The sequence below is a fragment of the Lontra canadensis genome, unplaced genomic scaffold (genome assembly GCF_010015895.1).
Source record: "Lontra canadensis isolate GAN:19392208 unplaced genomic scaffold, GSC_riverotter_1.0 scaffold13, whole genome shotgun sequence".
Classification (NCBI taxonomy): Eukaryota; Metazoa; Chordata; class Mammalia; order Carnivora; family Mustelidae; genus Lontra; species Lontra canadensis.
This window is the reverse complement of record NW_022631007.1, coordinates 10790098-10807262: the sequence shown is the minus strand read 5'-3', so window position 1 is coordinate 10807262 and position 17165 is coordinate 10790098. Positions and strand designations below refer to the sequence as shown.

At 45.7% G+C, this 17165-nt stretch overlaps 1 protein-coding gene across 1 annotated transcript in view; it reads right to left on the bottom strand.

Moving 5' to 3' along the window:
* The window catches only part of ARMC9 (armadillo repeat containing 9), a 152985-nt gene that overhangs the window by 98559 nt on the left and 37261 nt on the right, over positions 1–17165 (bottom strand). The window contains exons 9-10 of the mRNA XM_032857478.1: positions 13241–13339; positions 2111–2145 (exon numbers count right to left, since the gene is read on the bottom strand). Coding sequence (XP_032713369.1) covers positions 2111–2145; positions 13241–13339 — 134 coding nt within the window. The remainder of the gene's footprint in view (positions 1–2110; positions 2146–13240; positions 13340–17165) is intronic.

Below are 17165 nucleotides of genomic sequence, written 5' to 3'. Positions count from 1 at the left end.
AATTTTTGAGATTTACTTTCTCAGCAACTTTTAAATTTGCAACACAGTATTACTGACTACAGTTCTCACGCAGTCCACTGCCTCCCAGGAGGCAAACTTCTAAGTGGAAGTCTGCACCTCTTGGTCTCCTTCACTAGTTTTAAAGGGTGGAACAGAGATAAAGGTGGGTGGAAGGTGGAAAGGAGGTAAGACCCTGGGGGGCGCAGCATTTAGGGTACTGTAAATTTACTTCATATGTGCCTGTAGCATTCAACTTTTCTGTAATGAGGATGTATTGCATTATAAAAAAAAATGACATGCTAGTTTTCTTAATGTTAGTTTTTAAAAGACAAAATGCGATCCTCTCACAGGGCCCCGGAGAAAAAGGCCAGAGAAGAGGGAAACAAATGAGATCTCGGCGAACACTCCTGGGAGGAGGTTCTAGTCTGCACGTCACACAGCGGAGCCCTGCACACGTGCACACTGATCATTCTGGCACCTATTTTCCTGAGGCCAATACGGCTGTGTTTAAAAATGAACACAGATACTTTAGAAATCCCCATTACAAATAACTGGTCAGTATTCTTCGAAAGTGTCAAGGCCATGAACAGGATAGAAGAATGACTTCAAATGAAAGGAAACAGACATGACAACCATGTCCACATGTGATCCTGGACTGAACGCTGGACCGGACAAGGCAGAATGGAACAGCTGCTAACATGTGAGGAAGGCCTGCAGATGAGATGATGCGGCATCAGCATTAATGCTCTGACTCTGACAACTGTACTGAGCTCACACAAAATATCAACATGGGAAATCTGGACGAAGGGCACAAGGGAATTATCTGTACAGTATTTGTAGCTCTGAAATTATTTCAACATGAAAAAAAGATTTTTTAAATTTAAAATTTAAACAAGGTCTTCTTCTAGACAAAAAGTTCCACGTGTAAAGCCAAGTCCAAAATTGTTCTATAGCTGGGCGCTTTTTCTGGAGGGAAGAGACGTTGTCAAATGCGGGCTATTGTTACTTGTCCATAATGGTGATACTGGCCACTAAATATATCGCCAACTAAGCTGCTCAACCGCCCCACATTTCTGTGGTCTAGCCACTCTCCTGCCATCCAAGAAGACTGTGGCATACCTTCTCCTTTGCCCTCCTTAGCCCCTCCACCAACCACCCCCTTTACTCTCTGCAGGTGACCTTGTCTCTTACACCCCAGGGGACAACATTAGCAAATCGGAGAGTTTATTAAGTCCCAGCATTATACTAAGTGCTTTATACACAGGAACTCATTTTTATCCTCACAATAATCCTATGAAAAAGTTATTATTATTGTCTCTTCTCAAGTAAAGAAACTGAGACACAGAGAAGTTACAGAAGAGGTCCAAGGTCACAGAGCCAGCGGCAGAGGTGGGATTTTAACCACGGCTGTCTGTCTCATCAGCACTACATTATAGAGCCGCTGCCGTCTGCAGAGAACAGAGTGCAGGGTCAGTGTCAGACTCACGCAGGCCTGAGAGAGGAGGCAAGCTGTATCTCTCTCAGGGGTCCGAGTGATCTGACAGCATCCTCTGAAACCCCCAACAAGGTGGGGGCGGTGCTCAGAGGGTCACCAGAACCCATCCTAGTCCTTAAGCCTCTGTCAAAGGTTCTCAACTTCCTTGTTACTGCAACATACACGCTGGATGAAATTCCTGAACGCCAGACACCCACACGGGTGACAACCTGATCGATATGGATAGCAATGCTCAGGCATCCACAAAGCTATCCTGTGGCCCTGGTCACAAGTGAGTCAGCAGAGAACATAAAATTTAGACATTGCAGCCCTCTGATGACTGCCCTACAAAAGAAGATTAATCTCTACAGAATATCATAGGAACAATTGAACAATTTTTTCCCATTTGATGCAAGCTCTCCAAAATAAAGAGAATTAATACTAGGAGGTACTTTAAGTTTAACAGTATTATTTATAATTACTGGTATTTCCTTTATATCCACATGGAGCTCTAGCTAATCAAAGGCACTCCTCTAGGCTAGACTCTTAAGATGAATGTCCATGAAAGTTACTTTGAATTCTAGTTTTACCTAGAGCTGTGATCCATCCTAACAACTCCTAAAAGCAATTACTTACCCAGGTGCCAAGGAGGCTCTCAACATGGTTGAAGCCTGAGGATGGGGGGCGGAAACAGAAGAAGAGAGACAGTGTTAAACAGTGAGAGCAATGCATTAATCCTAAATCACTGTACTTGCACAAAATCAACAGATTTGCAAAGGTTTTGATCCATCGGGATTCTCCTATCATAATCATATATGATTTAAAAATTAGTCCAAACAGGCGTGCCTGCATGGCTCAGTTGGCTAAGCATCCGACTCCTGATTTCAGCTCAGGTCATGATCTCTGGGTCATGAGATGAGCTCTGCATCAGGCTCTGCGTGGAGTCTGCTTGTCCCTCCCCCCCGTTCCACCCCCCCGCCCCCCATGCTCACACACACACACTCGATAGCGCACTCTCTCTCTAAAACAAATAAAGAAAATTTTAAATATACAATATAAAATACAAATAAAAATAGAAATAAATAAGATAAAAATTAGCCCAAACTGAAGTTAAGCAACACACTATTCAAGTAGTTCCCAAGACGCCCACCACCCTTGGTTTGTTGTTACTCTGCTCCAAGGAATGCTCCATAAAATAACAAGTGGGTCCTCCCCAGCCAAACTCCCAGAGGCACTTAAAGCTGCCTGGTCAGATGTCACAGAAAACAAAAGCAACGGAGATCACCTTATTATGCTGACTTTTTTCTTTATTAAGATTTTCTCTTTGAGTATAACAATAACATACACTTTGTACCAAGTCAAACCCTATAGAGGTGTTTACAGAAAAATCCCCGCTCCCTCCCTACTCCGTTTTAACCCTATTTATAGGCCAATCCACTGCCCACTTTATGGATATTCAGTGTCTGACTTATTGTTTTGTTTTTTGCCACTACAAACAATGCCGTATTAAACATGTACTAAAACAGACTCGAGAAACAAAAAACAAATGCTGTGTGTGGTGCTTGGTTGGACCAACTCCAGCCAGCTATAAAAGATGTTTTGAGGGGTGCCTGGGAACTCAGTGGATTAAAGCCTCTGCCTTCAGCTCAGGTCACGGTCTCAGGGTCCTGGGATCAAGCCCCGCATTGGGCTCTCTGCTCGGTGGGGAGCCTGCTTCCCCCTCTCTCTGCCTGCCTCTCTGCCTACTTGTGATCTCTCTCTCTGTCAAATAAATAAATAAAATCTTAAAAAAAAAAAAGATGTTTTAAGACAATAAGGGAAATCTAAATAGGGACTGCACAGGGCAGTATGATACTGAGGAATACAGTGCTAACTGTATTTGGCATTGCAGTTGTGTTTGCTTTTAGTTTTGTAAAGGCCTTATCTGTTAGATAAATACATTGAATGATTTACAGGTAAAGTGACAGAATGTTTGGGATAGGTTCTAAGGAATTCCAGGGAAAAAAAGTGAGGAAAAGAGAAGAGAAGAGATCTTGGGTCTCTGTGGAGCCCTTCCAAAAGTGGGGGTAGTGGGTCTCTGTCCACTCTGTGTTATCACAGCTCTGGAATGGTCATTACCCACGCTTACCGCATTGAACCGTGATTATTTTCAATGATTTCTCTGCTTTCTCCTTTAGCAGACACTGATTTCCATAATGAGTAGAGACACATTACTCTCTATATATGTACCTAGCACCTGGTACAGTGCCAGGCATACAGAGGCACATGATCAACATTTGTTGAATGAATGAATGAAGACTGACTTCCCAAGATGGGCCCTCCAGAATCCTTGACCGATTTAACAAACTGGCCTGAGGTGATGACTCCATTCCCTACTGCTTCTGTCTACAGTATTTACAGGCCACACAGATTCCCACTTTGGAGACAGCAAATCTCACTTTTAAATGGCTCATAACCAAGTATGTTTTATATTTTTTAATCTTTGACTTTTTTAGAAAAGATTTTATTTATTTATTTGACAGAGAGAGAGAGAGAGATAGCAAGAGAGGGAACACAAGCAGGGGGAGTGGGAGAGGGAGAAGCAGGCTTCTTGCTGAGCAGGGAGCCCGATGCGGGCTTGATCCCAGGACCCTGGGATAATGACCTGAGCTAAAGGCAGAGGTTTAATGATTGAGCCACCCAGGTTCCCCCAGCCCTTGATTTTTTTTTTTTTTAATTAAAGGAAATGCCTGTTCCTATTATTGACTTAAATAGCAAGGAGTTGAGAAAATAAATTTGAACTACACCTAAATTACTCATCTAACACATTCAGAAGACCAAGAAGCCAAGATAATAAGATAAATGAGTCAAATAAGGGCAGAGGCATATTAAAATATTAGCCAAATATAAAGACAAAATAAAAAACACTCTTAGGGGTACCTGGGTGCCTCAGTTGGTTAAGGGTCTGCCTTTGGTTCAGGTCATGATCCCAGGGTCCTGGGATTGAGTCCCGCATCAGGCTGCCTGCTCAGTGGGGAGCCTTCTTCTCCCTCTGCCTCTGCCTGCCCCTCCCCCTGCTTGCGCTCGCTCTCTCCGTCAAATAAATAAATAAAATCTTTAAAAATATATATTTCTAAATTAGTGTTATTGGCTAGTTCATATATCCACAAATAAAATATATCACATACTTAAGAAAATGTTTCCTATCATTTATTTATTTATAAAAGAGCTTATTTATTTTTTTAATAGTATATCTTTTTAAAAAAAGATTTGGGGGCACCTGGGTGGCTCAGTGGGTTAAGCCTCTGCCTTCAGCTCAGGTCATGATCTCAGGGTCCTGGGATCGAGCCCCGCATCGGGCTCTCTGCCTAGTGGGGTGCCTACTTTGCTTCTCCCTCTTTCCCTGCCTGCCTCTCTACTTGTGATTTCTCTCTCTGCCAAATAAAGAAATAAAATCTTAAAAAAATAAATAAAATAAAATAAAAATTAAAAAAGATTTGTTTAGGGGGCATCTGGGTGGCTCAGTCGGTTAAGCATCTGCCTTTAGCTCAGGTCATGATCCCAGGGTCCTGGGATCAAGTCCCACATCGGGCTCCTTGCTCAGTGAGGAGCCTGCTTCTCCCTCTCACTCTGTTGCTCCCCCTGCTTGTGCTCTTGTGTGCTCTCTCTCAAATAAAATCTTTAAAATGAAGATTTATTTATTTTATAAAGAGTGCATGTGTGTGTGTGAGAGAGCATTGGAGGGGGGGCAGAGGGAGAGAGAGAGAATCTTAAGCTCCATGCCTAGAGCAGAGCCCCATGAGGGGCTCGATCCCATGACCCTGAGACCATCACCTGAGCCAAAATCAAGAGTCAGATGCTCAACTGACTGAGCCACCCATGCGCCCCTAAAAGATTTTATGTTTAAGTAATCTCCATACACAACATGGGGCTCAAACTTCTAACCTGAGACCAAAAGTCCCACACTCCACCAACTGAGCCCGCCAGGTGGCCCGTTCTTTTAAAACACTACCTCTGTTTTGCTAAACTCATTGTCATTCTATTTGTTCTGTGAAGAAATTAATTGAAAAGCACTAACAACTAACACTTTCATGAGAAGAAGCAGTATGTTAGACACTACTGAGCTTTTATTATCCAGTCAAGTAAAATAACAAAACAAAACGAAACAAAACAAAACAAAACCCCAGAGCTGAGCTGTGGGAGGAATGGGCCGGCACGATCTTCCTGAGAGAGAGGCATGTGCTTCTCCCTTCAGCCTGTATTTCCTGATTGCCTCCCATCTGCCAGGTCTCTGCAGGGCACGGTGGTACCAGAGTGACCAGAGCAAAGCCCCCTTCTCAGAGAGCTTACAGGCCAGTAGGGAGAATCAGTGGTCAGAGAACTCTCTGCCGCGTCAGCAAATGGTGGCAATAACAGTACCAGCAGTGTACCAGGGGTACCAGGGCCCTGCAGGCCAGGGACTGAGCCTGGCCCTCAGCCATCACTGCTCCCAGAAGCCAGCGGTCGTTGTGGGGGGACAAGGATGGGTGGCGGCACAGGAGCAGGCCGACAGCGAGCTGAGGGGCTCTGCCCATGCTCTCTGATGTCAGAAAGTGTTTGCAGAGCTTGGTCTCAGGTGTACCATGAGTCAGAGTCCCTTGCTGTCCCTTGGTCAGAGCGTCTGCACATGTACGGGGGTGGGGAGGGATCTCCGGAAGAAACTTCAGCATGCCACTGACTGTTGTGCATCTTGGAGCATGCCACGTCCCCTACTTCATACGACAGCAGCTGGCTCTGGGGACGGGAGAACCCGCCAGGATCAGGGTCTGTAGGCATGGGCTGCACAGAACAGTCGCAGGTGTGGGCAGCCCCGGAGGGTCAGAGAGAAGGAGCCGTGGCTTGACGCCAGCAGCAGCACCTGAGCCCCGAGGCTCTGGCAGGCACTGTCTGGGGACTGAAGCCTAAGCCCAGGCCCACCTGTCACCAGCCTCCTCCCTGGCCTCAGGAAGTAAGCTAGACCACTGTGGCTGCCTGTGCTGTGTAGGAGAGCAGGGGAACAGGGAAGGCAGGCCCACTGGCGAGCGAGCTCCAGGACAGAGATGACCTAGAAGAGGTTAAATAGCCACAGTGGGAGGAAACATGCCTTGGCCACAGGGCAGAAGAGACCACAAAAGTCGGGGACCGGAAACGCAGCCCCACACACAGCGAAGGGATGTTGCTACCGCCAGCTCTGCAACACAGAGGGTTGCTTGCAAGACATGGATGGCAGGGGTACATGTGGGGGGCGGGGAAGGGCTGAAATGGGACACTGCTCCCATGGCATTTGGAAATGAGGCTGAGTCAGTGTAGTGCCCGAGTGCCGAGTTCCCAGAAGCGCTTCCCAGGCAGGCGTCTCTCTGGCTTACCAGGTCCCCGAGGGCCCCACGCTGGGCCCTGCCTCTGCCCTGTAGCCTGCAGGCATCTGAGAGCCTCGGCCAAGGAAAGGTAGCAGCAACGAGCCTACTTTGGGAAGTGCTTGTGGCCGGGGTACTGAGGCCTCTTCTACTTTCTGTGACCATCGCTGAGTGTGGGGATGGGCATTAGATCACAGAAGGCTGTGGACTCCCCACTGAGCACTTCAGACCTAGAGCAAAGACAGGTATTAAGCAAGACAGTAACCTGACTGATGCCTGAACGGACTGACATCCCTCCCGAAACTTGAGAGCATGAATAAATAAGACACAACCGGAAAGGTCATCCCTGCTCCCGTGGGCATGAGTAATCAGACAGGTAAGAGCTTTAAGACAGAGATCGGTTAGGAAATGTTGCTTTAGCCAGGACAGAAAGAGGAAGAGCCTCAATAAAACACAAAGCAACAAAGACATGGGTCAGGAGGGAAGAAGGCCCCCAGATCCCTAGGACGGCCTGAACATAGGGCCCCAAAGAGGGAAGAGTCTTGGATGATTCGCAGGTGTTCTCTGGAGCATTGTTTCCCAAGACAGGAAGTGCAAGAGGGGAGAACACCTGTTTGGAGGAAAAGATGAGCCCGTTTTTGGATGCAGAAATGATATGCCGATCAGACATTCACAGGGAGAAGGCCTGGAAGTCAGAGGAGAAATCTGAGTTAGTGGTTCAGTTATTCTCTGCCAATCATGGTCCCACCAACTGGCTGAGATCAAAGGTGGCCAATCCTTACATCACCAGGGTGAGGTCAAGAACGTGACGGGCACTGGGTAGGAGGCGCAGCAGGGGGAGGCGGGCTAGGTGTGCAACTCCTCCTCAGGACAAGGATACGAGACCTGGGAAAACTGCCTTCAGACACAGTGGCGAGGCAGACAAGGAGCAGGCATCTCACCAAGACTTAAGACAGCAACGCAACAGACAACATAAGGTCAGAAGGAGTTGAACTTCAAGCCAGAGCCGCCGTCCACACTATAGCAAGCTTTAGGAAGAGTCCTCCTTGGCAGAATAGTGCCAAGCAGTGTCTCCTGAGCAATTGCACAAGGCCACCCCGAGAAAGGGTCCCCACCACTGCCACCAGCCCCAGCCCCAGGCCCCTGCAGGTTTTTATTGCTAAGAAGGACAGTTGGATTTAAAGTAAATGCTCTCTAAGATTTGCAGGTCGTGAGCCTTGAGTATATATAATGCAATCACACCTGGCAGTATTTTAACTTATATTCCCAGTGGGATCTACCTGGGAGTTGCTGAAAAAGAGTTAATTCCCGAATGGGCCATTTTCCCAAGTAAGGATGTATTTAAATGGAAACTTCTCCAGCCAATGAACCAACCCCAAAACCCGCAGGTATCACGAGGTGGGACTTGGGATTCACCCATGGAGCTATGCTTGCATTTCCACCTTTGGAGTCAGCACTGGACTCTGTACCATGGTCAGCCCTCTCCCTCCCCACTTCTGTCCATCCTAGGGCAAGTAAAGATGGTCACTCTCCTCCATCAGACACTCCTTCCCTGGAGTGTCTCTGCATTTGTGTTTGCCCAAACCAAGGGCTAAGAAGAGAGACAAACCATGGTCTTTCCCGTGCTATCTGCAGCATTGAAGATGAGTGCTGCATCATTATCAGATACAGCAAAAAACTGAAAAGCCACCTAAAGGTTTGCTAGAGGAATGGTTAAAGGAACCATACTGCTCTTAAATTAAAACTCTAAAAGATAAGGAAAATATTAATAAATCCAGAAGTACATAAAAAACTCTTTAAAATGTACTAAGTTCAGAGAGATAGTTGCAGAGTGATGTGTATAATAAAAACCTTGATTCTATATAAATTTTAAAGTCTGGAAGGATGAGTATGAAACAGTCACCAGGGACGCTGGTGGCGGGAGAGGAGATGGGGTTAGTGTGATGGAAAGATGGCATTTGTGTTCACTTTACTATTAAATTGTTACATATTTTCCAGTGAGCACATTTGTGTATTACTTGTACAATCCTAGAAAACAAAAAATCCCTACCTTTTGTGCCATGAGGGAGAAGCTTCCCTTCTTAACAATGATCAGATTGCTGAAAAGATAAACTCAGATTTCTCTTGTCTCCCAGGAGATACTAACCCGTGGTCTGGAGGCTGAGCTGGTAAGGAATGCAGGATGACAAACCAGGGGGTGACGGTGGCGACAGGCAGTCTAACTGGAAGGGGCCACCTGAGAGAGTTCTCTTTTCAAACAATCAATCCTGTCATTATTGGTCCTTCTTCGAACACTGGAATTTGACTACCCGCCCCACTCACGTGCGTGGAGATCTGGACACAGTCATCTGAACGTGGACTAGGCCCCGCTCGTGGGATCTCCTCCGCAGGGCCCTGGGCCAGCATACTCCCCGCTGCTCCAGGCTTTTTGGGTTTGGGAAAGAACCGGGCACACATCGGCCTGCTCCCTGCTTCCCTGGTGGGAGAAGATGAGTGCTCCTGGGGGCAGGAGTCAGTCCTAGAGCCCTTGGGCCCTTGCTACCAGCAGTGCTGGGGGAGGGGAGGGGCTTGGCCAGAGCTGGCCGTGACTGGGGTGGGGCGGGGGGGGGGCATCTCTTGAATGCCAGGATTTAAATGTAGGAAACCCACCTGTCTATAAAGAAAATCCACATTCTCCAATATAAGCTTCATCAGAGTTGACAGATCAGAGTTGACAATATTGTCAGCTCCTTTCTCCTTTATTCGTTTGTCTTATTTTCCAAATGGTTCAGAACTCAGGGGTTAGAAGGGTGTTATTTACTGAGTCCTTCTGAACTTTCAACTGTGAGTGAGGTCGCAGAAGGCCAAAAACAGCCAGTTTAAAAAAACCAGTATCAAACATACTAACTTTATGGATACCAGCAGTGTTCTGATGGGCCCTTTATAGGGTACAATGAATTGGAACACTCAAGGTCAACAGCACAGAGGGGAGCTGATGCAGGACCACACTAAAGGGCATGCTGGGCCGTGCCCATCTCTTTATCTTGAAACTGATGGCATTGTGTTTGGACCTAGCATTGGACTTAAACCCTTGGCAAATAAGAAAGCAGCCCTCCTCTCCCAAATCCTCAATCCTACTGTTCAACCGCCAGACTTCCTATCTAAACTGCACTCTAATTTCCTCTTCACATATTATAAATCCAATATCATACACATATTATACTTTCACAAGGATGTTCTTTTACAATGACTCATATCCACTTTTTATCATCTCAGAGAGAAATCTATGGGACTAATAAAAGATTGTTTGCAGATTTTATTGCCTGTTCCTTAGTGACTCAGGAGAAAGAAAATGGTTAGGAACTAAGATCAACAGAGCTCATCCTCTCTCCTCTGGCTTTGAAGGCCTAGAATCTGTACCTTAATACCACTGTAACAGGAAGAATGATAGCACTCATCTCTTGACAAAAAACATTCATGTCTAATGGGGTAAAATACCAGATATGTTGTGCTCCCCTCCCTTTTAAACTGCTTCTTATTCACATGATATCCATTTTAAATAAGCTGGGAGCATCACTCTGCCAAAAGAAAGTGAAAATATAAGGATGCTTGTATATGCAAGATAGGGTGGGATTTTATAGCACAGACCTGAAAAACACTTAAGTATTTGCTGAACTAATAAATAAGTGTAAGGGAGGGAGGAAAGGAATAGTCCTAATAGACAGATCCTGCTATGTCAATTACTGCTAGAAAGCCATCATTTTTGGTAAAAATTCTCCTTAACTGACTTAGAGCTAAATGTACAGTGTATACAGAGGGTCAACTCAGCCAGTCCTCGGGGATGTGGCCTGAACCCCCTTATCCTGGAAGGTCCACAAGGAAGTTACTTTTCCGAAACTTGGATGTCTCTGTGTGCTTTCCTGACATTTAAAAGTGGCTGATTCCCTAAGATTTCTGCATGCTAAAACCGTTGCGGCCATATCCTAAAGCACAGACCATGCAGCTTCTGTTTTGTTTTGTTTTGTTTTAAAGATTTTATTTATTTGACAGAGAGAGAAAGCACAAGCAGGGAAAGCAGTAGAGGGAGAGGGAGAAGCAGATTCCTTGCTGAGCAGGAAGCCCAATGTGGGGCTCGATCCTAGGACCCTGAGATCACAACCTGAGTTGAAGGCAGCCGTTTAACTGACTAAGCTATTCAGGTGCCCCCCTGTGGCGCAGCCACCACCACCCACGGCTCTACAGTGCTCCTGGGAGCAGCCAAGTGATGGGGTCAGGGACATCTGCTCTCCCCCACATTACTGTGTCCTTTCTGTCAAGATCACAAAAGAAACTGGCAGTCTCAAGGGCCCAGAGAGGGTGTCCACGGCCTGGGAATGGTCTGTCGGGTGAATGTGTGGCGGGTTCGGAGTCATTCAGCTCACTGCCGTGCTTCCCATGTTGTGTGTGTAGCACATATGTTGTTTCAGATGCAGTAAAACGCAGATAATAAACTTTAGGCAACCGTCTCTCTTCCCTTGGGAGTTAGTCACACCTACTCCCAGGCCCAAGAGGTACGGACTGCGAAGCAGCTCAGAGCCGGGCAAGGCCTGCCTCTGCCTGCATCCAGCAGCTCTGACACGCCCTGGCCAGGGCTTACTTGCACTGTCCTACGCTCATTTTCTTTTAACCACAATTTCTTTTGCCCCCAGCATTACTGAGACATAGTTGACAGAGGACACTGTATAAATTTAAGGTGTCCAAAGTGCCACACTGATACATGGACGTATTGTGAAATGATCACTGTGATCAGGTTAGTTAACATGCCCATCACCTTGATTACTTTGTGGGGCGGTGAGGACATTTAAGATCTACTCTCTTAGTAAACTTCAAGTATATAATATTGTTAACATTAGCCATAACGCTATAAAGTCCCAGGACTAACTCATCTTTTAACTAGAAGTTACATCCTTTGACTAACATCTGCCACTTCCCCTACTTCCCAGCCCTACGCAATCACCACTCTACTTTGTTTCTGTTTTTGTTTTTTTTTAAAGATTTTATTTATTTATTTGACAGGCGGAGATCACAAGTAGGCAGAGAGGCAGGCAGAGAGAGAGGGGGAAGCAGGCTCCCTGCTGAGCAGAGAGCCCGATGTGGGGCTTGATCCCAGGATCCTGGGATCATGACCTGAGCCGAAGGCAGAGGCTTAACCCACTGAGCCACCCAGGTGCCCTGCTTCTGTGAGTTCTAACCACAATTTCGTTCCCTCCATCTTCTATTTTTCATATTTGTGTTTTCTCATAGTAAGTTGCTTTAAACCTACTTGAGAATGAGGTAGGATATACATTTTTTCTTAATACTAAAAAAGGCCACTGTTTATAAAGACCCTAATATTAATGTGCAAACCCTTCCCGTTAATTAAAAGCCGTGGCTCTGACCCAGGGGGGTGCCTCAGGACCCCCCGGTATTTCCTTCTGAACTGAATACACCTGGCTCCACTATTTAGCAGGTGGCCCAGGCAGCAGGTAGGGGTGAGCTCCAGGGACATGGGTTCAAGGGCTTTGGAAACATCTGCAGGACACACAGGTGTCCTTGCTCCCCAAGTTAAGAACCCCAACTCAACACCACAAGCCTCTGGGTGAGCTACCCTAAGAAGGACGCAATATCCCCTAAGTAATATTTCACCCTGGGATGCAAACCCTGAATCTAATCACGAGGAAATATGAAACACAAAAAAGAGAAATGCTCTATTTCTTCAATGAGGGACCAACTATGAAGAACATGGCTCAAGACAAATTGGAAAATGCCCAAATTAGATAAGAATATCATAAAGACATTAAATTTACTCAAGTGATCACTGTAAGGCTAGATAAGAGGGCACTCCTATTAAGAAAGGAACTCTACACTGCAGCAAAATGCCATAATATATGTGAGTTATTCTCAAATGGCTCAGAAAACAGACTGTGTGTGTGTGTGTGCATGTGCACGCATGTGTGTGCAAAGTAAACAAATGGGTAAAATGTCAACAGTTGCTGAATCTGGGTAATGGGTATACAAGTATCCCTTGTGCTATTTTTGCAACTTCTTTGTAAGTCAGCAATTATTCCAAGTAAAAAGTTAAGAAAAGAAAAAAAGAGAGCACCTGTCTTTGTAGGGCTTCAAAAAGAGAATGAAGTTTCCTTCCTTTCCTATTGATTTGCTAATTGTTACCAGGCCTGGGCACGGAATAGCCCCAATGGGAAGAGCAGACTGTGCCTCTTTCCCATCACCCCCTGGAAGCCAGCTACCAGCTGCTCACTCTGCAAAAACAGCTTTCTTTCCTTCGGGAACCTTCTAGACCTCCAAGGCCAGCTGAAACGCAGACTCCTGAATGTAATTTGCCATTGTTCTTTCACTTTTCCAGTTAGGCTATGTTTAAATTTGGGGGGGGGGGGAGCCGCAGGGCCCCAAGCCTCACCGTCCCAGGCCTTGTGAAGTCCATGCTGTGGGCCAGGCTCTGTCGCATCTGGTCACTGAAGAGGCGGACACACACGCTCTGCAGGTACTCTGGGGTGATCTGCAGAGAGGACATGAGGGTGGCTGGTGAGAGGCCCAAAGCACCCCCAAGGACGTCACGGGCCCCGGTGATGAGCAAAGCTCTCACCGGTCTTTCTGCAAGGTGTGCGGATGGAATTCTGCTTGAACACAGGAGCTCTGGGAGCTAGAGCACTGGGCCTGACAGAAAAAACCACTAACACCCTGCTGCTGTGATCGTGGACTGTCATATTCTAAATTCTTTAAGTGCATGAGATGTACTCTCATGGGCATGTGAAAGAAACTGATTTTAAGCCATTTCTGTGTGTGTGTGGATTCAAGCAATAAAGTCAATCGGGTGACCGTGTGCTAGAAAGGACGGTGGGCGTGACATCTGAAAATCTGGGCTCCAGTGCTGGACTCGAGCAAACCCACAACTCTGCCCCTTGCCTTCTAACCTGTCAAGTGAGATGAACAAGGTCTGCTCTGTTGGTCACGGTGACAGCGGTAATGAGATCCCGCATACACCTGACGCAGGCCAGGTCGTCCAGGACGTGCTTGACGAATGAATGATGGAGACATTTGTTGATCCAGTGCCAGCCAGCGTAAGGTGCAGTGCTGTCCCTGTCACTGCACTTGATTCCAGCCTCCCTTTAGCACCTCTCCCGCCCTCTGGCTAGCTACTGTAATTCAGGACTGGCATACCGCATCTCAGGTGGTAATCTGAATTTTTTCTTTTCATTTCGTATCTTTTCTTTTTATAAAAAAAAATGCACATTTAAATTGTGCAAGTGCCCCAACCTCTCCCCAGTTCCATCCTTCCCCATATGCCAATCCCTGGAGGTAACCATTTTGTACCCTTCCAGCCCTTTTTCCATGCCTGATTGCTGGAGGGGAAGCTCCCTTTCCCCGGGCTCATGATTCCCTGTGGCGAACTCCCACATGGTTATGTCACAAGCCCCTCTCTGCACCTTCACTCGCTTGTCCCCATGCAAGAACCAAACAACTGATTCATGAGTCAGAAAGAGCTGTGCCCTCTTCTCTCCTTGGAGGACTCCACTGACCCACTAGAAACTTCTGGTCTGCTTCAGACACATGAAAGTCTCGGTGTGTCCATGGGAGATGTCTGTGCTCACTGCTTGACACTCAGCTCCTTATGAAGCAACTCAAAGAAGCGTTCCGTCTCAGGCCCGCACTTGCACCTTATCCTGCATCCATTTCCTCTGAATTTCAATAGTATCAAAATGTAAACGCTTCTTTCTCCTCCTGTTTTTAACCTTTCCTTTTATACCTCTTCATTGTCTATAAACTAAAAACACATCCAAATACAGTTCATATTTAAAAAGCACCTTCCCCTTCCTCTAAACTAGGTCTTCACCTACTGACCACTGGCTCAGTATTCTTCCTTCACAGCCGAGGTCCTCGAGGGAACAGCCCTCATTTGCTGTCTCCCCCTCCCTGGACCTCCCAACACACCACAAGGAGGCTTCCAGCTGCATCACTCCACGGAAGCTCACACGGCAAAGGCCACCACCACTGACCTTCTAAATGTCAAAATCACTGGACACTTTTCAGTTCTAGTCTTTTAAAGTTTTCTGTGGCTTCTGAGACTTTGCATCAACCCCTTAATCCTGAAACTGTTTCCTCCTTTAACTTCTGAAACTGCTACCAGAACCATTTCTTTAGCAAGAAAATTCAATTGTGTCACTTTCTTGCTTAAAACAGGGGAATGAGGAAAGGATGCAAATCCATAGACTGAAAAGCAATGTATAAATGGCCAACAAACACGAAAATGTATATTCAGCCTCATACATAATTACAGAAATCTAAATTGAAGCATTCAGAACACCAAGTTCTACTTACCAAACCGGGAATGAGTTCAAAGTATAATCAAAGTATAATAGGGTCTAGTGTTGGCAAGTGTGTGGACAAATAAATACCCTGATACGGATAAACTCCCGGGAGGGTTAGGGAGACATCACAGGAGGAATCTCAGGAGAACTCATTTGGCAACATCTACCAAAATGTTAATGCCCATAACCTTTAACCTAACAATGCCACTCTTAGGATCTTACCTTACCTGTTTTCCAAGGTATACAGTACATACAAGAATGTTCACTGCCACATTTTTTTGTTCTAGTAAACAAAAAACTCTACATGCTTACCATCAGAGATCAACGAGTTACGGTTCACCCTTACAATGGCATAATGTACAAGCCCAGAAAAGAATGAGGGTAATGTGGTCATGTGGAAAGATCTCTAAGATACACTGAAAGTAAAGCAGCAAGTTTCAGAAGAATAATGGGTCACATGATCCCAAGCGTATGTAGGCCGCAAGCACACACACATGCATGCATAGAAATGTTTGGAAAAAATACACAAGAAAATATCATCTTAAATACCAACATAGAAAGGACACTAAGAAACTGTGTATGTCGGGGGGTGGGGGTTGCTCTTTAATACAGCCTACTCAGACGTGTTCCAATCTGTTACCACAAACGTGTATTTTTTTATATTAAAAATAAGCCAGTTAAGAGTCTAGTCCCTGGTCCTACCGGCTTGTCCCCTCTTTCCCTGTGAGGTGGCAGTCAGAGCTCACGCACCTGTCCCTGGGCAGCATGTCACGCCCAAGGCCACGTCAACTCTGGCTCTTCTGGTGACTGTTGTTTAACAGGAGAGAAGGCAGAGGAGGCAGAGGAAGGCATATGCTTTTCTTTTTATGTATTTCTGTGTATATCTTCTAACCGTGTGCCCAGGTTTGTTACCAGAGGTTACAGAAGCCATGTTTGGTTTCTTTCTGATACTTTTCTGTTTTAAAGAAAAGGCAACACATGCTATTTTTAAAACTAGAAAAAAGCTAATTAATTTGAAAAGTCCAATTTTTAAGGTATATATTTCAAAAGCTCGTCGCTAACAACAGAAATAGCAAAAATTCCTAAGCCTGCTGGTCTCTCGGTGTCCCCAATTTGCCAATCCATCTTTCCTGCCTCCCCTGTCAGCATGTGGCCACTGTTCCAGCCACACCAGGCCGTGTGAGCTAAGTTTTCACGGGAGCAAAGAGGCTTTCAGTCCAGGATACCGAAACATACTGAAAAGCTACTACAGTAAAAAAAAAAAAAAAAAAAAAAAAAAAAGCTTTATTAGCTTAGGAGTCAGATCAATGGAAAAAAATTAAAATCCCACTACATGATAAAGGTAGCCATTCAAATTAGTAAATTAAGACAGAAGTCAACAGTCTGACTCAAATGGTTTTTGGTGGGGGGGGGTACATTTCTTCCTTATATCATCTATTAAAATAAATTCCACATGGATTAAAGATTTAAAGGTAAAATTAAAACAATCAAAACCAAATAAAACGACCATTAGAAAAAAATTAAGGTGAACATTTATTTTGGCTCCCTTAAGTGGGAAAAATCTTCTTTTCACTTCAAAGCTTCAAAGCACTTTGAAAAGGCAGAGTGAACGAAGAGAAAACTTGATAAACTGATTTGACTATATAAACATGTAAATTTTACGAAACTAAGAAACACTACTTTAAAAACCAAAAAACAAACTATGGAAAATATTTACAAAAGATGAATTCTGAATGGCCTGTGTCTTAACAGTGATGTCCAAAGCTGTATCTTGCTTTCCCCTAAAACTTGTTCCACCCAAGGCCTACCTCTCAGCTGGTGGTGCTGTCGCTGTCCTCCCACAGCCGAGGCCAAAAACCTGGAGTCATCCATGCCCCTCCCCCAACCTCTGTCCAGGTCTAAGCCAGCATGAGATGCTGCTGGTTCTTTGTCCTCACACACCCAGCGGGGCACCTCTCCGGCTCTGCCTACTACCTCCTCCACCACCAGGTCTGCCCTGGTGACTGCAAGAGCCTC